This window comes from Acomys russatus, chromosome 2 (genome assembly GCF_903995435.1).
Source record: "Acomys russatus chromosome 2, mAcoRus1.1, whole genome shotgun sequence".
In the NCBI taxonomy this organism is placed as follows: domain Eukaryota; kingdom Metazoa; phylum Chordata; class Mammalia; order Rodentia; family Muridae; genus Acomys; species Acomys russatus.
Genome location: NC_067138.1, coordinates 105,247,525 through 105,268,362, shown reverse-complemented (window position 1 = coordinate 105,268,362; position 20,838 = coordinate 105,247,525). Strand labels below are relative to the sequence as shown.

Genomic DNA, 20,838 nt, shown 5'->3' with positions numbered 1-20,838 from the left:
GGAGGAGGAAGATGCTCCTTTACTGTCTGTCCTGCTAGCCACAAGCACAGTCCTTTTATTTATCCTGAACTTTCTCCAAGTTCAAAGCTCTGAGGCCAAAATGAGACACCAACAGTCTACATGGGGCCCAGCAAAAACTCATTTTGTCCATTTAAAATGTTCAGTAAAAGTAGACAGCGCCATGCAAATGAGAACAGGCTTCCAATGACTTCTAACAGACTTCTACACATCACAGATGCACCAGATACAGGAAAGGAATACACAGATGCGCCAGCACTCAGAAAAGGAAACCTGACTGGCTCTATTTAGTTTACTATGCTAAAAAGTCCTCCACAAGCCAGTTGTGGGGGGAGTGGCTACTGACAATGATGAGCATCCACAGTAGTGACTATCCTGCCTTTAGATTTCCTGCATCCCACCACAGCCAGAGATGTTAAAGCCACCAGAATGTGGGCTATGTTAGAAAAAGAGGAAACTAAGCAAGGTCTTTAGAATTTCATGGTTTTTATCAGATTAAAGCACTTTATCAGTCTACTAAATGTCTTTAAAGTGATTCAGCCAGCATGACTGCTTTCAATGCAATGCTATTTTTTTAATAAGAAATGTCCTTGAAAATACTGCCCAAGCTGCCATAGCCTTAACAAATAGGCACTCACTATATTTTATCAATTATTATCTCTGAGATGCGTTATTTAGCAAACCTTCAGATAGTCAATCAGAGAAAGTCTGAAGGGTCTGCCTGAATTACACATTCCCACCGCCTCTTTCATACCCTTCAGCTACACACACACACACACACACACACACACACACACACACACACACACACACACACACTTTAATGAAGCCGAATCTATCAGAGAAAAGGGGACAGTGTACCAGACCCACTCAGCAGCCTAGATAAGTGGAGAAATAACATTCCATCTGCCCCTCTCAAAAGATTAAAGCATCTTTAATGTCATTCCCTGAACAGCGTTCCTCAAAGATGAAATTTACGGCATGTCACATTTTATCTTAAAAATGTGTATGTTTCATAATAATTTCATATTTGAGTTCTTTATCAGCAACTTTTACGTGACAGGCATTCAGATTCTGGACCCAGAGTTCAAAGGAAACCCCATACTGAAGACAATGGCCTGTAACACTTCTATTTTACCCTGGTAACTTGCTTTTTGTTGTTGTTTGTTTTTGCGAACACCTGTTTGGCACATTATTCAAACAGACTGAAAATAAACGCCCAACACATTTGCTTGCAGGGCTAAATATTATGATCTCTCGCCCAGGATTTCTTCTCCAAAAAAGTACAATGAACTTTAAAACTTTGTAGATGACAAAAAGAAATGTGTGTGCCAAATCTTAGCTAATTATTATTTATAAAACACACACACACACACACACACACACACACACACACACACAGAGAGAGAGAGAGAGAGAGAGAGAATTTTGGGCCTCCAGAGAAATCTGCAAACCAAAGCCAGCAATGTCCTGGCAGACATCTTCCTATAAAAGTGGGCTGTACAGTCGATCTACTATCAAGACCAGAGCTTTCACCATTTTCCTTCTAATTTGCCTAATCTAGCCAACGTGTGTCCATGATGCAGCCCCTGGGCAGAGCCTTCTTACATCACTGCCATATAATAGCTGTGGTTTCTACCCTGCTGCACAAAGTCACCCGCACCCAGGGCTTCTTTGTGTCCTAGGTCATCATAAGCAGATCCCTCTGTAACGACCCTCCCGAAGGCTCATACCACTCCCATCCCCCAACTCAGTGCTTTTCTACATGACTACCATGACCCACAAACAACAGCATGCCCAGCCTTTGTTTTCCTGTTTGACAAATGACTAACCTTCAACAAAGAAGCCACTGAATACACAGCAAACCCACCACTTCTGATAACTCCCCTTGGACACGGGCAATTCTAAAAGCTAGCTGGCAAGTACTCACAAAGTCTACAAAGCAACAAGTACTTTCTAAACTGCAGGAACTGAGCACAACACATACAAAGCTGAACCAATTCCTGGGTCCCCACGACACTGCTGTTATCCTGGAGTATTTTCACAGCATTCAATCTCTGCGGTCACAATACAATTAAGAGGGTGTGAAAACCGAGGTGTAGATCATATACACACCTCTACATATTTGAGTATTCCTGCAGAATCAGAAAGTTACTTGGAAGGCCAGGGATGCAATAATACTAATTGTATACCAACCCCATTGGCAGCTGCCATCTGCACTATTGTTTCTATTGCTGATTTATTAAAATACCGCCCATCTCCACCAACCACCAGTGATGATCCCTGCCGATCTTTTAGGTCTATGGAAAAGAATATGCTCTGGATGAAATTCTCCAGATAGCAAGGCTTTGCCTCAAAATAATAGGTGTTCTTCCGTAATCCACTTGTTCCTGGCTTCTGGTCATGGTAGGGGGCTGTGGCAAAAGTCAGCAACGGGAGTGGACCCTCTTCTGTTTTCCTGTGTGTCCCAGAAATCCATTCTTCAAAGTCACTCATCTTTCATATCCAACACTTGGCTCTGTGAGGGTGTCCAGAAAGCAGGCAAGGGTCCCCCAAACTGTCTATCGGACCTGAAGCTGCCACAGTATCCTTTGAGTAAATAAGACAGAATTCTTCCTGGACCATCACCCTCAGTGAGAAAGCCTGGTTAGTTTCCTGACGTGGTTGTCTCTTGAGAAAAAGTTATAAGCCACACGCCCACCCATACCCCCACACATAGCAATCTTCAAAGCTGTTCGGATGAAGATACTTCTGCCCACACAATGAAGCTGAACACCCTTCGATTATTTTTGCCTTGTTTCCTGTTAAGGCAGAGCACTCCCGAGTGCTGCCTGCAACAGACTTTGGTTTCAGACACCAGATCGCTGCCAGCCTCCACTCTTGAAGCCAAGGCTAAGATGGAACAACTGCAGTTCCCTAAAGCAGGTTAGGACAAGAGACCTGGTATGGTGCTCACTATTTCTGCTGCCCCTTGAACTGGAGCCTTGGGCCATCGGCAGCTAAAGTTGCTTGGAGCCAAGGAGCAAATAAAAGGTCAAGCTTAAAATGGAAGGGAGGGAGCTCAGCTAGCTCTGCTCTCCGCATTCCACTGCCATTCTGATACCCACAGGGTTAGATTCCTCCCATAAACAAGCTCAGGTGGAAAAGGGATGTAACATCTACCAGAACAGACTTGCTCACTGGCCACCAATAATTTAACCAAATGCGACTAGAGTACAGTTTAGTGGGACTGTGTTTGTCAGCACGGGCATGGCCGAGGGGTCATCTCCAGCACCTGGGCTGAAGATGATTTAATAAGAGTATCCACCAACCAACAGGTAGGCCGTTGCCTTAAATTTATAGAAAAATAACTCCAAGGATCCACCAAAGTTTTGAGAAATCCAGAACAACGAGGAGTTGATATATGTATTTTCCTACGTGTATGAGGCTGGCTAATAATTAGACGAATAATAGGACAATAAGAATAACTAATTTACACTAGGTCTCACTATGTAGCCCAGACTGGTCTTGGTCCTGTAGCTCACACTTTACTGGAACTTGAAATCCTTCTGGCCCCTGCTTCTCATGTGCTGACATACAGGCATGTGACCCCACGTCTGGTTGAAACAGACTTGACTCTCAAGAAAACACTTACAGAGCCACTTACAGAGCCACTTGGTATATGGGTCAGAGTTAACACACCCAAGTGGGGAATGTGCTGTCTCCAGAATCCAAACAGGCTTCTTCCTTGGTGGTGGGAGGGGCAGGTGCAGTAACTAACCTTCACTTTAAAAGGACTAACTCTACATGCCCCATACCACTGGACGCTTGGGAATTTCACTGAGGCCCTTGAATTTGGTTTATTTCCCATCCTCTGATATACATATGTGTTACCAACAGGTCCAAAGTGCTTGCTACCTCCTGCTCACTTGGTCCAATCAGCACAATGTTGTCAATATAGTGTGATAGTTTGTGGAAGAGACAGATGATCAAGCCCCCTTTAAACTCAGTTAAGACACAGGGCTGGAGAACTAAAATACACTTGAGGCCAAACTGTAAAGGTATACGCTGGCCTTGCCAACTAAAAGCAAAGAGAAAGAAAATCTGCAGATGTGGAAACAGCTCATGAGGCGGACAGACTGACAACCAGACAGCCAAAAACAACCACTTTTTTAATAGCTTATTTAGGATTTGGATCCTGTTTTTAAAACTGAAATTCTTTGAAATTGATTTTAAAAGCTTCTTTTATTAATGGCTATATATCATGACTCTTTTGACTTATTACAAGTGAATTTTTAAAATTCATCTGTTTTAAGTTCTGTGCTAAGTTCCCCCTCAAATCTTATGGCCTTGCAAATTAGACCAACATATGTGTCTTGGCGTATGCAACCACAGAGTTAGATTTATGAAATATTATTCCAGTGATCTCTTCATTGGAATAACAAAGCAGCCACCCAAGGCGCTGCGACCTTCCTAATGATATCTCGATATCCCAGGGCACATTCAGGGGCACATGGGCTTGAGGGTGCTTGGGTATAGCCACCCAGCTTTTCTGCCCACCAACTGGGCCACAGGCTGGTGAAGTACTCTCTGAAGCAGAAATTACAAAAGTATCCATTTCGATGACTGCACATGCCCAGTCTGGTTATTTATCAATATGCAAAAGAAAGCCTAAAGGGCACATGGTGGACGCTTACTAGAGAAAGCTTCCTTTCTTTAAAAAAAAAAAAAGTCGTAATTTTACTGACACCATAGAACTCAACCTCATATAAAAATATTACCAGAAGCAGCAATGTTAGATGGACTGTGAAGTGGGGTAAAAAGAAAGAGGCATTAAAAACATTAAGCTTCCTGAGCTGCTCGGCCTAAGTGGGGCAGCCATTAGGAAACTCATCCGTTTTAGCTCTCCAGCAAAGGTTGAACTTTCATCTTCAGAAACGCTACAGTCGAGCAAAGTGAACCCAATTTGGCCTAATGAATTCGCCTGCACTGCCAGTACTCCTTCACAATGACACAGATTACATTTAAACCATACGGGGATTTAAGGATTGCTCCCTTCAGACAAGAAACTTTCATACTGGTCTTGGGCCCAATCAATTTCAACAATGGCAGAGTTATGAACCCCTTCACTCCTAGGCTCCCAAAGACTCAGAGCCCTTTCTCAATGGCAAGCTGGGAACCCCTCTGCTCCCTCCTTCCCTTCCTTCTTGCCTTTCTCCATCTCCTTCCTTTGCTCTTTATTTCCATTAATACATATTTATTGGACAGCTAACTACCACATCCAGGCCCCAAAAGCACTAGGCCTTAGGGCTCAAGTGGATTCATGTTTTCATATATACGGTTCAGTTTTAGAAAATATCACAGAAGTGGGCCTAAAGGACAGAAGTGCTCACCCCGATTCCAGTGCAAAGCCTAGGAAGCCAGCTACTCATTCAGCTAAGAGCAGCAGGGCATGCGCAACTACTGACCATAACTCTCTAATCTCACCATGGCCCAAAATGCTTACCACTAAGAGCCTAGAGTGTCCACAGTGGTGGGGAAAGCCCAGTCATTTCTCCAGGCAGCCCAGGCTCAGCACTGCACTATCTAACATGTACAGGATTAGGAGACAGGCACAACTAGGCCCCAGATCCTGCAGCTAGCTCTCAACTGAAACGGGTTCTAAATCATGAAAACACCCAGTGGTGTACATGGCATCCAAAGAAGCTGTGAGTAAAGGTGAGGCCCTCTCTGTTCCAAACCTCAGTTTATCTCTAAAGTGAGAACCTAAGGGGCAGCCACTTCATTCACAAGGCCAGGGTAAAGATCCTCTTCCTCCTGATTGTTGAGGCATGCCTCAGTCAACCAGGAAATGATGGAGCGATACTAATTACCATTTTTCATGTTCTGGGTAGGGGCAGGGACAGAAACATGGGTGAATGGGTCTTTGTTAAAAAGAAGTCACATCAGGAGGAAGACATCATGGTACGGTGGCCAACACATTGTCCCTGGGGAACATTTAGAGCCCAGGCTCTGAGCAGTAGCAATGCCAAGGACAAGCCTGGAAAAACACCTGGGGCAAGACATGGAGTCAGGAGAACCAATTTTTGTAGGTATGGAGGACTGTGAGGAATTAAGGTAGGAAGGACACAAGCCACCATGGTTTGGGAAATCTAAGTGGCTAGCAGTAGTGCATGAAAGAGCTTGCAGAAAGAGATACCAGACAGATTATTCAAGAGTGGCAAATTAAAGCTGGTAGACCAAGGCCATCAGGCCAAGCAAGGCTGGCAAAAGCACCCCTTCCTTAGCTGGGGTGGCTCTGAAGATCTGTGTGGATCTAGTCCACCTAGCACTGAGCCCCTGCCGGCCTTCTGAACACACCTTCTGAGTCCCTGAGCCAGCCACAGTCTAGAGGTTTCTGCCCTCCAACAGGAAGAGATCTCCTAAGCAACTTTCCTTCTCCATGCCTCATCTTCTGCTCTTTCTCCCTTCTCTGAGAACTAGTCCCTGTCCTGCCCCAGAGGACTCTGACTCTAATCCTTGATGAGCAGGGGTACAAAGCTGAACCACTTGTGTCTTCGGGTCTTGAACTCTAAAACTAGGACTTCAAACCAGAGCCAGTTAGCCCTCAGGGACAGGCCGATTAAAGGACCAGAGGGACAAGACCCATCGTGTCATGAGCATATCAGTAAAACTGCTCCTGACAGCCAGGGGATCCACAAGGATACTCAGGAATTACTAACATGGTGTCAGTTACATACCTCTAGGCACTGTGGCCTTGATAGGTGGGGAGGAAATCAGAAAATAATATAAAACAGAATCAAGCAGAAAATGGACTAGATGTATCTTCTGAACTGTGTAGGATTAGGAGTTCAGGGTAACAGACACTACCATTAGGGAATGGATGCCATGGGCAGAAATCATAGAGACTCTGCGTGGTGCTGGTGTTCTGGACTCGTCAGGGTCCCCACGTCAGGCCCCACGTCAGGGTCCCTGACCAGCATGCACTATATCTAGCTCACAGCAGCACCCTCACTCAAGTAGAAAAGTACCTCCTAATTGCTCAGAGTGAGTGCATGGGTGATTAAGTGGACTGTGAGTGTGTGGTGGGAAATGAACCCATGGCCTTGAGCATGTTAGGCAAGCACTACCCTGAGCAACACTGCCAGCCCCTATGCGGTAATTGTAAAACATATTTAGAATATTATATAATTATGTAATTATATATATATATTATATATTTAATATATATTATATATTTTATTATTATTATGATTATTATGATTATTATTATTATGTATAGAATGGCAAAGTATACCTTGAACAGAGATAATAAATCAAATTTACAGTACATAGTGAGTATCTCTTACCCAAAATTCTCTAGACCAGAAGTGCTTTGGATTTCAGATTTTTCTGATTTCTGGGATGTTTGCATTAACATAAAATGATATGTCTTAGGCATGGAATCTAGGTCTAGGTAAATTCATTTTGTTCATATGCATCTCTTGCACACAGCCTGACTTTATACAAAAACTGTAGTGCGCTTCTGATTTCACTGTGATTTGACACATGAAGCATATGTGGAATTTCCCACATGTGATTTTCTTTTCTTTGTAGTTTATTCACTTTACATCCTCATCATAGCCCCATCCCTCCTCTCATCTTGGTCCCACATTCCCTCTCTTTCCCCCATGCTCCTCCCCTACTCCTCAGAAAAGGGGAGAATCCCCACCAACCCATCACAGCTCACCAAGTCGCATCAGGACTGAGTGCATCCTCTTCCCCCTGAGAATGTGGTTTTCTATTGATGCTCCAAAGTATCAAAAATTTTTGGAGCATTCTAGACTTTAGTGTTACTATATTAGAGATTCTCCACCAATATTAATATTTTTGAAGCCGTTACAGAAAATTTAAACACATTTTGCATTTTAAACACAAGAAAGGTGGGCAATTACATCATTAAAGTGTTGGCCTTGTGGTTGAATACAACTCACAACAGCGTACCTCATTCAGAATCACAGCCATAACTTTAAAAGAGAAGGTGCATTAGAGTCATAAATATTAGCGGATCACTCCAGAGAATTTGGAATACACTCGAAGTTTATCCCATTAGATGCACCACATTATTTAAAAGAACGGACTTTATAGCCAGATGGACAGAATCTGAGCCTCACCTTCCTAGTCTCTAGCCGAGTGACCTTGGACAACACTTATTAAATCCCTCTGTGCATCCATGTCTTTATCTGCACAATTAGAGATGAGAGTCTGCACCCACATCCTTTGTAGACACACTGAGTGAGGAATCCCAGAATCTACAGATGTCCTTACATGAACACGTGCAGTGTTGCCTGTGTATCCTCACATAGTAAATAAGCAACCTTCAGGACACTCACAGGACCCAATACAATATAAACAGTTAATACTGCATTATTTAGAGAGTCTCTGCAAACCAAAGTTAGGGACACTCCTTTTAGGATTGGGGATCCAGCTCAGTTAGCATGCTCAAAGTCCTACTTCCAATCAGTCCCTGGGTTCTGCGTAAGCAGGATGTGACAGCACAAAGGCTGTAATGCTAGTATAAGTCTTGCACTTGGAGGTAGAGGCAAGGAAGATCAGAAAGCTAATGTCATCCTTCACTGTGTAGACCAGCCTGGGCTAGGTGAAAACCTGTTTCAAAAAGGAAGGAAGGAAAGAAGGAAGGAAGGAAGGAAGAAAAAGAAAGAAAGAAAAAGAAAAGAGTTCTAAAAGTCAATAAAGGAAAGTATGTAAAATGTTTATCACAACGCTTGGTCACAGAGTAGCTGCTTAACAGAGAGGATTGGAACATGGCACGGCAGTGCAGAACCTGTGGAGTCAGACGCTGACCTGTGCAGCGAGTGAGTAAGCTGGCACTATGTCTGCTGCTGCCTTTATGAGATCACGGAAGAACTTGAATGTTTCAGTGCTGCTTGTCATAGAAACTCATAAACATGTGATTGACAAACCTGAAATATAGGATCAATAACTTTGTATATAAAATCTCACACACACACTGACAAATGAGTCCACAGAGGGCAAGGAACATGAGACAGATGGGCCAAGATGCAGAGACAAGAAACAGAGAGCTGCTGCTGCCAGGGCTCCTCCAACATCTACTGTGAGGACCAGCGGCCCCAGCTCCCAGCAGCCTCCAGCATCATGGTGTAGTCGTTATAGCTGCTCAGTGGAACGTCACTGGGCTGGGCACCTATATGTACCTACATCCCCCCCCCCCCCCCCCCGCCGGGATGCTGGGCCTGTTGGCTAGTCTGAGTCTGTCTCCATTGCCTCTAAGCAAACAGAAAGAGGGAAAGAGGCAACTCTCTTCTCCTTTGAGAACTTTTTGGGAGAGGACAGGAGACAGGTCAAAAGCTGGAGTTAAAGTTGCTCCCTAGCGACTTGCACTGGAGCTGTATGCTCATATGGAAGAACAGGGCCAGGAGTCCCACCTGCAGGGTGCCACTGTTAATCATGTGGCTGAACTCAAACTCTCCAATTTAAGACACACTGGGATGTAGGTGTGAGGGAGATGCCTGTCCAGTCAGAAACAACCCATATCCATAGCCATGGAGCACTAGCAGGGCTCATAGTGTTCCTACAGATCTTTTATCTCCTTCTTTGGGGAGTCTCAAAGAAATTCTCAACTGCAGTAACTTGAGTATTCATTTGAAGCCAACAGAAGCACCTTCTGCGTTCTGGATATTACCTAGAGTTCAGTGTGAAAAATCCATTGGTGAAAAGGGGACCAAGTCCCAGCACTTCCCATCACAGAAAACTGGTAACTGTAAGGAGCAGTGTGTGTACACAGAGTCAGCGCCCGTGACCCATGACAATGTATGATTCCTATGAATCCACTTAAAACATGAAATCTCCCACGCTGCCCCCCCCCCCCAAGTCTGGTTTTAGAACTGCTTTATTTTCAAATCATTCATGGTTATGGGTTTCCCTCTTGTGGTGGGAAACAGAAAAATCAGGCACATTTACTGTAGCCTGTGGGTTGGGGGTGGGAGTGGTGCCCTCTCTTCCAGAACTATTGCCTCGAGGGTCCCCTTCACCAGGCCCCTTGTGTTTTCTGATGGCCCACAGATCATTAAGATGCAGCAGGACTCCTGGGATTTTAACAGGAAGGGAGAAACAGTGTTATGCTGGGACAGTCTCATGCTTATACACGGCCAGCTTTATAGAAAGGTAGCGACGAAGAAAGGACAGTGCCTTTCAGTAGGAATCAAAGCAAAGTCAGGGAGCAAAGTTCCCCCATGAAGTCCAAGCAAATAAGGAAAAGCATAAGGTCTTACCACAGCTGCCTGGGCACACAGGAACAAAAATCAAGACGTACTGAGAAAGCCTGATCTCGCCCTTCTAACTCATCTCCTGACCGAGCCAGAAAACAAAAGCAATGGTTTGCCTCGGCATTGCGGGGAAACAGGAAGTTAGGGAGAAAAAACACGGAGGAAGGAAAATGCAAATAGGAAAGGAACACAGAGGAAGAAGGAATGTCTAAGAGTGAACCAAGCACAGTCACTGCTCCTCCCAGAGGGCTCTGGGTCAGACCAGCCTGGGTCCAGCCCTGGCTTTGCCCTCTTCCGGCTGTGTATAGTCTCTCTGACCTCAACTTCTTTCTTTTTTTTTTTTTGGTTTTTCGAGACAGGGTAGCCTTGGCTGTCCTGGACTCGCTTTGTAGACCAGGCTGGCCTCGACCTCGACTTCTTACTTGTTAAACTGGGACAATGATGAATGCCTATAACACCAGCACTCAACAGGTTAAGACTGAGGAGTCACCGTTAATTTGACCAGGCTGGACTGCCTACAGAGTCTGAGGCCAGCATTGGGCTACAGAGTGAGATGCTCTCTCAAAACACAAACAAACAAACAAATTCCTGGAGTGGGCAGCATCTGTGGTGGTTTGAATGAGAACAGCTCCCATAGGCTGGTATGTTTGACTACATGGACCCCAGTTGGTGGAACTGTTTGGGAAGAATTAGGAAGTGTGGCCTTGCTGAAGGAGGTGTGTCACCTGGGGTGGACTTTGAGGTTTCAAAAGCCCCTGCCCTTCCCAGTTAAATTTCTCTGCCCAGTGCTTGTGGGTCAGGATATATTGAAGCTTCAGCGACTGCACCAGGGAGATGCCTTCCTGCTTGCTGCCATGCTCCCCACCATGATTGGTCATGGACTCACCCTCTGAGTTTATTAAGCTCCAATAAAACCTTTCTTCTATAAGTTGCTCTGGCCATGGTGTCTTACCACAGCAACAGAAATAATAATAATAATAATAATAATAATAATAATAATAATAATGATGATGATGATGATGATGATGATGATTTCTCTTGGACATAATGGATTAGTGAGTGACATTGAGATCATCTAAACTCATGTGAGGTGCTTAGCACAGTGCCCAAAAGCTCTTGCAGGCATAATAACAACCAATGGTACGGGTGTTCTCATTATTCCTGCATTACAGATGAGGAAGCTGAAGTCATATTGATTAGGTCAGGCCCTAAACCCATCCAGTAGCTGCCATATTTATAAGGAGAGGATGATTTGAAGACAGAGACAGACACCACAGGAAGAATGTCAGGTGGAGACAGAGAGAGAGAGGCTCAGAGCTATGCTGCGGCATCAAGTGGTGGGAACTAGGAGGAGGCAAGGACAGAGTCTTCTATAGGGCTGGGGATGTCACTAGAGTGGAAGAGTGCTTGCCTAGCATACGTAAGGACCTGGGTGCAGAAGAAGGAGAAGAGGAAGGAAACGTGGGGAAGAAGAAACATCAGCTTACCCTTAGGGCTGTTATTTGATTTCAGAATCCCAAGTCTTTTAAGCTACGAGAGTGTCTGTTGTTTTAAGTGACAGGGTGCGATCCCTTGTTCTGAAAACCCAGGGAAATTGACATGACAAGTTAGCAGCAATTTAAGACGACATGTCCTATGCCCACATACACTTACTTTGCCCTGAGCTGTTTGCCTCTCATCACCAAGTATCGGCCTGGATGGCAGCTCGTGATGTAAGTAAGCTTCCTCTCTTAGTCAGTGGGGTGGACAGGAAGTGCATTTCACCTCAGTACCTGTAACAGGCCTGTGCAGAGCAGTCAAATTCCTGAGCGACGGAACCACTGACACAAGAGCATCAAGTGCCCTGAGACTGGGGTGCTGATGAACACGGGCATCAAACAGTCTCTCCCCTTCTTGGAATCACCACAACTATGAAATGTCTCCGCCATCTCAGACAGCTCGGGTGCCTGCAGAGGGCGCCCTGCCTGAGAACTGACAAGGATGCAGTCTCTAGAGCACAGTAGACTTGCATAGTATTAACTGAAAACAGACTAGAAACTGCGCTGTGCGGGGCAGGGGAGGACCGCTGGTTGGTCTGTGTGGCTCAGACAGGTAGCTTGCTCTGCTCCTGAGCAGAGCCTCAGGGATTCACAGGCAGAAATGGCAAGGGGCCTTTTCATGGTTCTTTTCTTGGTAAGATAGTAAAAGTGAACTAGACAGAGGACACCAAGGCAAACCAGAGTGAGGAAAAAAGGTCACAGCAGACACAGTATACTACTAGATTTGTCAACAATGCCAGAGAAAGTCTGTGTGGTGGCATATGCCTGGAATCCCAGCACTTTGGAAGCAGAGGCAGGAGGATTGTCATGAGTTCAAGGACTCCATATTAAGTTCTAGGCCAGCGAAGGTCATACAGTAAGACTGTCTCAAAAACAGCACATACATATGTATTTATCTATATGTTAACATATACATGCATTTATACATCTCTTAGAGCTGTAGAAAAACAGCTGCACTATATATCTATTTTCAGTGTGTTAGCATCTATAAATTAAGTAATTTAATTAAGTACTCAAGTTTACCTCACTCTACAATACCAATTTGAACCATGAACCCAGGTTCAGAGGCTTGCTCTACTGAGGACGTCAGGTGACATGAAGGCCTGTTCTGTGTCACGTAACCTGTTAGTTAAACAAGTCCAGCAAGCCACTGGAGTTTCAGTGTCATTAGACAAACACTGTGGCCGGCCCCATTTAGAAACAGCTTTTTTTTTTTTTTTGTCTGCTGACCTAAGTCTCCAAAACTCCCCCTTCCCCTTCAAGTCATGAAGTAATTTTTGGACCAAGTTGAAGATCGGCCTGTGTATGAAATAAGCCAGGGATTGAGAAATGCTGGTGAAGCAGCAGAGAAGGTGAAAGTGCTGCCCCCTGCAGAGGAAAAGAGACCAATCACATGTTTACTGCTGCCACAGCTCATCACAGCCAAGATACAGAAGCAACTGAGTCCATAGTGAATGAACAGGGAAACTGTCACACATACACACAAAACAGACCACTAGTCAATCATGGAAAAAAATTCTGTTGTTCACGGCAACATGGATAGAAATGAGTGTTCCCAAAGTGTAACACGTTATCAAGCACTGGGGCTACGCTGGATAATTAAGAGGCAGAAAGCACCTCTCCAACACTGTGCGAGAGAGGATCCACCTGGCCACTTTCTACAACTGTCCTCGAATGCTAAGGGGCAGAGCTGGTATGCAAGACCAAACACTGCCATGCAGGGACAATTCTGCTTTACTCTGGGGCTGCCTGCTGTGTGCCTTTGACACAAGACAGTGTCAGACCAAAGACAGACTGAAAACCTAGCTTCTCAGAATAGGTTCTCCTCCCTCCCTGAGCCTGTGCAGTACACACAAGAAAACACCTGTGCTCTGAAATACAAAGGTTACTGGTGTGCAGCATGGCACTTGGTCAGTCGCCAATTTGGTAAAAGATGCAAAGCTGGGAAGGCAAAGGCAGGAACTGCTGGACTCTTGGCAGGTATAAAGTGCCTGCGTTTCCCAGTGAATCCTGACCTAGCAGCAATGAGGCAGCCATGTGCCTGTGTGTATGGCCTGTGTAGGCGATTCTTAGGCCCTAAACTCATGCTACGACCTATTAACTTCAAAAAACAAGAAAGCCAAAGGGCTAGGGCTGTAGTTCAGTTGTAGTGTGTTTGCCTAGTACACAAAAGCCCTGGGTGTGATCCCCCTCACTACCCTTCCTCACAAAAGGAAAAATTTTAATTTGCCCTGAATAAAACATCGGGTAATAAATAGTGTATCTAGGAATCAAAGTCATGTTTGTCTGGCTCTGAAGTCATGCTACAATAAAATCCTAAGTGCATGAAATGATCTGACTTATTTTAGATTAGGGTGTTACGCTTGCATATACACGTGTGTGTGTGTACATGTGTGTGTGTGTGTGTGTGTGTGTGTGTGTACGTGTGTGTGTAGACATGCACGTGTGTAAGCGTGTGGAGCTCAGAGGACAACTGCAGGAATCAGCTCTCTCCTTCCACCCTGTGGATCCCAAGGATAAAACTGAAGTCACATGCTTGGTGGTGAGCACCTTTACCTGCGAGCTTCCTGCTCAGCCTGGAGGAAGGCGACTGAAAAATATCCCACCACGGTCCTTGAGATGACTGAGTCTGTGCTGGTTTAGTTGGTCTACAGCTCATCTGAGGTTTTTATCAAGTAGGCTGTTTTGGGCAGGACTGAATCAGCCCAAGCAATGACTTGCCTGAATGAAAAGTGCAATTTCAGTGACAAAAGTGGTAACTCACACTCAGGTTGCACCCAGAGTTCCTCAAACATTTATGTGCCTATTAACTCATTCAATTCCCATAACACTCTTTGCCAGATATCAGAATTAACCCCCGTTCACAGGCAAAGATTCTGAGCATCAGCAATGCTGAGCAGAGGTCATAACACTTCACAGCAAATGAAAACGACAGCATGAACCAAAGTCGATTCCAATCTACCCTAGGAACTACCTCTTTGTGCAACGCAGAGTGCCACTCAGTGACTTGTCTTCTATTTGGCATTATGTCAGAGCAGTCCATAGAGACACTGCAGGATAAAGCCCTGAAACCTAGTGGCATGTTGAAATTAGGGCAGTGCTCACCTATGTGAAAAGATACTGCTGGTCTGGTCCCACCAAAGCTTCAGCAGTGTGTGTGTGTGTGTGTGTGTGTGTGTGTGTGTGTGTGTGTGTGTGTGTGTGTGTGAGCGTACACACACACTTATGTAGGACAGTGGGGGAAGCTGTCCTCTGGGTTCCCATCACATGCTAGTTGTGGTAGATTAAAAGGCTTTACTCAGAACCTGTGATGAATGGTGACCTTTGTTTGATAAAAGACATTGCAAGCTAAAGATTTTGAGATGAGAGCATCCTGGATCACCTAGCTGGGCCGGAAATCCAATGACAAATGTCCTGCTAAAAGAAGAGGACAAAGGATGTGTACACACCAGGCCTAGAGTTGAGTCCCCTGCCTGGAAATCAGGGGTAGAAGGGAAGACAAGCACACGGAGGTGGCCTTGAGTAGCAATATCCCAGGACCACCTAGGCCACCCAAAGTGGAAAGCATCCCCAAAGGGTCCCCCTGCAATTTCTGCTGCCACCATTTTGATTTTAGACTTCTGGTACCCACAAATGGAGATGATAAATTGTCCTTTTTTTAAGCCCTCCGCTTATGGCCATTCATCTCAGCAGTCAAAGGAAACAAGCCTACAGTGTATTTTCAACTATCTATGGATGCACCCATTTTTCCAACCAGCACAGTGCCTTACCCATGTGTGTTCTGCCAGATATCTCACATGTTCACTGGCACACAGCGGGTCAATGTCTGTTAAATGAACAAACCCATGGGTCCCAGGAGGCTGACGACAACGTCAGATGCATTTCTGGAAGCTTCCTATCGGTACTATGACTTTGGCCCGGGCCAGGGAGCTATGCTACAGATCCATCTTGAGGTATCACTCACATTGGGCTCAACTTTCACGGTGACCAGGGACTACTGTCTAGCCAGGCAAATCTAAGACACATCATAGGTCTGGAGATAGGATGATATCCATGCAGTGGCTGGTGGTGGACATAAAAAGCAGTCTTCTTGTCCCCTCCCTCTCTGTCTTTCAATGGTCTTTCTCTATTTGAAATCATGTAAAATCACTGGAATCAGCAAAATCTTCCATTTACTAAATAATAATGCAGGTGCTGTGGTGGTTTGCAGAGGTTGGTGCATCCTCACACTAACGATCAAGCCACACAGCAAGTCTATTAGATGTTCCGTGGGGACGCCAGCAAGGGTGATCACAAACAGCTGGCGGATCCACCTACAGAGGAGGCAGCACAGCCCTCACCACAGCTGCCAGTCTTCCTCCCTGTACCATCTAAATGCTCTACACTCACTTGCCCTTTGCTTCCTTGTATATGTACCTTAGACTGTATTTCATCTTGGGCCATGGAATACATTTTTCAAAGGCCCCATGAAGATCCGGGAAAAAAACAGTTTTATAACTAGTAAAGCAAAGGCCCTTCTTTCCCTGTCCTCACCCAATAACGCCATCCCGGCTCCAGATCCCAAACTCTTTGCTACCGTGGATCAGGTAGGCACTGGCACAGGCTTGGGTGTCTTCTGGTATGTGTGACTTAGAGCTGATGGCAGCCTCAGCAAGCAGCAAAATCTCCAAGCGATGCTGACATCACACTCACTCTTTCAGGGGGAGCTGTCTTTCCTGTCTGTGGCGCTTCCTTTGAAAGTCCTCAGTCATAACAAATTTCATCCTTTGAGAATAGATTTGAACTTTGGAAAGAGACAAAAAAATTGACTGGAGCCATGTCTAATGAATAAAGTGGGTGTTCAAATCTCATTACATCATTTTAAGTGAAAAATGAAGCCTGACTATAAAATAATGTGACTGCTTTTCCTATGTGGCCCATAAACCAGTGGCCTGAAAAATAATTCCCACAGAGATGCTTCCACACACTCTGAGCGCTGGATGCGTGACTGGAGTAAGGGCACAGTCCCAGAGTGCCCACGTGCCAGGGAACAGTCCTAACTGAGACGTGGAAGCTCAAACACGTTTGCTAAAAAGAAATTCGATTGCTTACGCTCATGAGAACTGGAACATCTCCCAGAGACGGAGCCTAGCCCTCCTCTTCTTGACAGCCTGTGTGCTCTGGACAGGAAGTGGCTGAGAACGCACTCGCCTGCAGCAAGCCTTCAGCAGCCTTCTGCCCTTTACAGACAGACACGAACAGTGCCGTGCCCCAGGCTGGCCCTGCACTCCCACAGACATCACTTTCCCTCGGCATCCCCTCTCATGGCAATTGCTTTGCTGAATCACGCCACCATACGGAATAAGGCAGGCCTTGGGAATGAAGACATCGCCGCCACTGTGCCTTAGTGAGCAGGACAATGCGTGCCGCTGTGTGGTTCCTCCTGCTGCCTGGAACTTGAGTATCCCCAAAGGCCCAAGTGCAAAAAGCTTGGTCCCCCATGTGGTATTTGGGAGAGGAAGTAGAACCTTCATGAGGAAGTGCCTGAGGAGAAGTCTTCCCCTCTCTGGGAGCTTGTGGACTTCAGCCTCTTTCTGCATCTCTTGCTCCCGGCTTGGGATGTATGCCATTTTGCTTTTCCGCATGTACCGTGCGTTCCTGCCATAAGACTTCTTACCATGGGCCTGCAAAGCAATGAGTCAGCCTGGCCGCAGACAGGAGCCTCTATAAGCCTGAGCCAAAATAAACATTTCTGCTAAGTTTCCATCTCAAGCATTTTGTTACAGCCAATGAGAAGCTAATACAGGCACTGACCTCACTGCCCTTTACCTCTGCTTCCCTGAAGCTCCTGGAGCTTGACTTTGCAAATGTATAACCAAAGCTCGACATTTTGGTGCACATACAAATATACAGACTAAAGTGTGTTAATGACTGCCTAAGCCATTAAGGCAGGAAAGGTGACTAACTGCTAATTAATGAGATTTCTTTTGGTGTCATGAAAACGGTCAAAGACTAGATTGGGATGAATAAATTAAAAGCTATCACAAGGCGCAGTGCCACGAGCCTGCAGCCCTACAGCTGTGAAGCAGGAGAATCAGTCTTGAGCCATGTGACTGGGGGGAGGCCGGCCTGAAAACACCCTTCACCCCAAAATATTAAACTGTATACTTTAAATGGGTAAGCTGTATGATGTGTGAGTTATCTTACAACAAGGCAATTAGTACTTAAACCCATCTCACAACACGAAGGTTTGTGCCCTGGCCCCTCTCTAAGGCATCAGGTAGAATGACTGGCAACCAATGAAAATGACTAAATGACTTTCACCACCAGATTTGGAAGAAGACATAGAGGTGGTATGAATGGCTGGCTGGTCTTCAACATTCATTTTACCTTTCATTTAGTTCAATGAATCCCAATAGTTCATCTACCATGTAAGATCCAGAATATAGCTGGAATTTCCCAGCTTCCCTTGGGTGGCTCAGCTGTCGCTGGATATGAGCAAAACTGTTTTGTGTAACCTTGGCCATATCCTGTTGGCTGGAACAAAAGCAGAGCAAGGACTAGCCATCTAGGTCTATGTAGAAAAATAACTAGAGAAGGCATGAATGCCTTGACACAACAGAGCCACACACAGCCCTGAACTGCCCACTTCTAGCCTCGACAAAAGCGTTCTATTACCATAGGTTTGGAACTCAAACCTATCCTCTGCCTAGTATGAAGCACTTGACCTCTGGCCCAATCAGAAGCTAAGATAGGTAGCACCAGCATATTTTTTAGGTCATGGCAAAACTGATACTTCTACCCACGTGGAACAGACCACTGGCCAGTGAAGACTGCCACTGCAGGCAGATGGGTAGAACAACTCAAGTCATGGGTGCTGGCTTCGTCCCACACTAAGGAGTGGAAGCTAAGCAAGGGCTGGTATGTGGAAATCAAGGAGGCTACGACTGCCACAGGGAAATTTTCTTCACCTGTGTACTCAAAACGAGGCCACTCAAGGCCAGTCGCTGGTGGCACTGTTGTGATGGCTGTTTCTCTACAAAGCAGTGCATGGCAAGGAAAACTGTACCTCAAGGCTATGCCAGGATTCTCTGTGAGACAACAGGAATCCAGCCCCAGCCAGGTGAATGGTCTGCCTTCTTACCCAGCCTGTTTCTTTCTCTCATGCAAAGTGGCTATCAGTAATGGATAAATCAGGGCAGAGGGAGACCACACAAGCAATAACTATAAATTAAAGTTTTGGGACAGTCTAACAGATTACAGACACAAGGTGGCCAGAAAGCCCTGAAGCCATCATGCTCCAATTTTCTGTACTAAATTACAATCCAGAGGCGCCCCATATATGCAACTAATTTTTGGGAAATAGTTCCCTATGTTGTAGATGGCCATACATTCCCAAATTTGTTCTATTCGAGGTTCTCTTGTAAATGCATAGAACTTATCTAAACACCCAAACTCTGAAAGTCCATTAGCACTGCCTAATCCAATGTCCTCAAACCTTCAACAAAGATGCCCATCACAACCCCTGGAACTACTTTCTCTGACATACACCCACTTTTGTTTATTGTTTGGCTTTTGTTGTTAGACGATGACCTCCCACTTTGCAGCCCATGCTGGCCTTGAACTTACAGGCCTCTTGCCTCAGCCTCCTGACTGTTGAGACACCAGGCATGTGCCACTGTCTCCCATGGATATACTTATTTATAGAAAAGATCAACTGTATGAAATATCAGAAGACCAAAGTCCCAGTTCCAATGCCACCAAGAAGCTGGGCAGGTGAACCATGTCTCGTCTTCACAGCTCATCTTTTAAGAGATACACCCGGCATAGCCTTCTCTAGGCCTAGGCTAGTGAGTATAGCTGTCACTCATCAAGGACACTTTTCTTTGCAAGAGATGGAGATCATCATAGCAAAATCACAACCAATCGAACTGCAGAGTTGTGGAGCCCAGTCCCAATGGAACATCTTCAATACATCTCCTGCTTTAAGGCTCCAAGACCATGGCAGAAGGAGGGTCGGGGAAGGAAATGTTGTTAAAGCCAGAGTATCAGGGAGTTTGCTGTGAGACTGTGTTCCCTAGAAACGTCAGAAGCTACACTCTAAAATCTCGCTGACACATCTGCCTAAATGTGAGCTGAACGAGAACAGTAAGAGACATGCTAACATGGATACGGAAAAGTTCATGAGGCCTCGACCCTAAGCAAAGAACTACAGCAACTAAGGATGCTGAGAGTGGGAGAAAGTCCTCCCCAGGAAAGAGCACAGCAACTAGTTATCCAACACCAGTGGTCAGCCCTGCACACATACATACAAGTAACATTACACAGGCCGAGCAGGTCGCATATATGTAATTAGGAGTATATGTGTCCGCATGTAACAGCAATTAGTGAAGAGAGGGGACAGGAACTTGAGAGAGAAAGAAGGGATCTGGAAGGGCTTGGAGGGAGGAAAGGGAAAGAAAAAGTTATGTAACTACATTATAATCTAAAAAGAAAAAGAAAAAAGAAATACATTGAGGTACCAATTGTGTCAATTACTTTTATTATTACAGTGAAATCCTTAAGTTGAACACAATATGAAGAAAAGAGATTGAATTAGTACCAAGTTTTGAAGGTTGCCAGTTGAAGCAAATTCTCACCACCACTTCAGACCAGATCACAGGGTTGCCCTTCTGTGCTGGCTCATTTTATATCACTTGACACAAGCTAAAGTCATCTGAGAGAAGGGAACCTAAATTAAAAATAAAAATGGTCCCGTAAGACCGAGCTGTAGACAAGCCTGTAAGACATTTTATAATGAGTGATTGATATGGGAGCACCCAGCCCACTGTGGGCGGTGCCATCCCTAGGCTGGTGGTCCTCCATGCTATAAGAAAGCAGGCTGAGCAAGTCACAAGGAGCAAGCCAGTGAGCAGCACCCCTCCATGGCCTCTGCAGGAGCAGCTCCTGCCTCCAGGCTCCTGCTCTGTTTGAGTTCCTTCCTTGATTTCTTTCCATGATGAGCAGTGGTATGGAAGTAGAAGTCAAATAAATGCTTC

At 45.4% G+C, this 20,838-nt stretch overlaps 1 protein-coding gene across 2 annotated transcripts in view; it reads right to left on the bottom strand.

Annotated features, from left to right (window-relative positions):
• The window catches only part of Pgm1 (phosphoglucomutase 1), a 56,191-nt gene that overhangs the window by 30,890 nt on the left and 4,463 nt on the right, over positions 1 to 20,838 (bottom strand). The window contains exon 1 of one of the 2 annotated variants that reach the window (XM_051164696.1): positions 2,215 to 2,763. The exons of the other annotated variant lie outside the window; for it this stretch is intronic. Coding sequence (XP_051020653.1) covers positions 2,215 to 2,514 — 300 coding nt within the window. The 5' untranslated portion in view covers positions 2,515 to 2,763. Of the gene's footprint in view, positions 1 to 2,214; positions 2,764 to 20,838 lie in introns of those variants that run through there. 2 annotated transcript variants of the gene reach the window in all.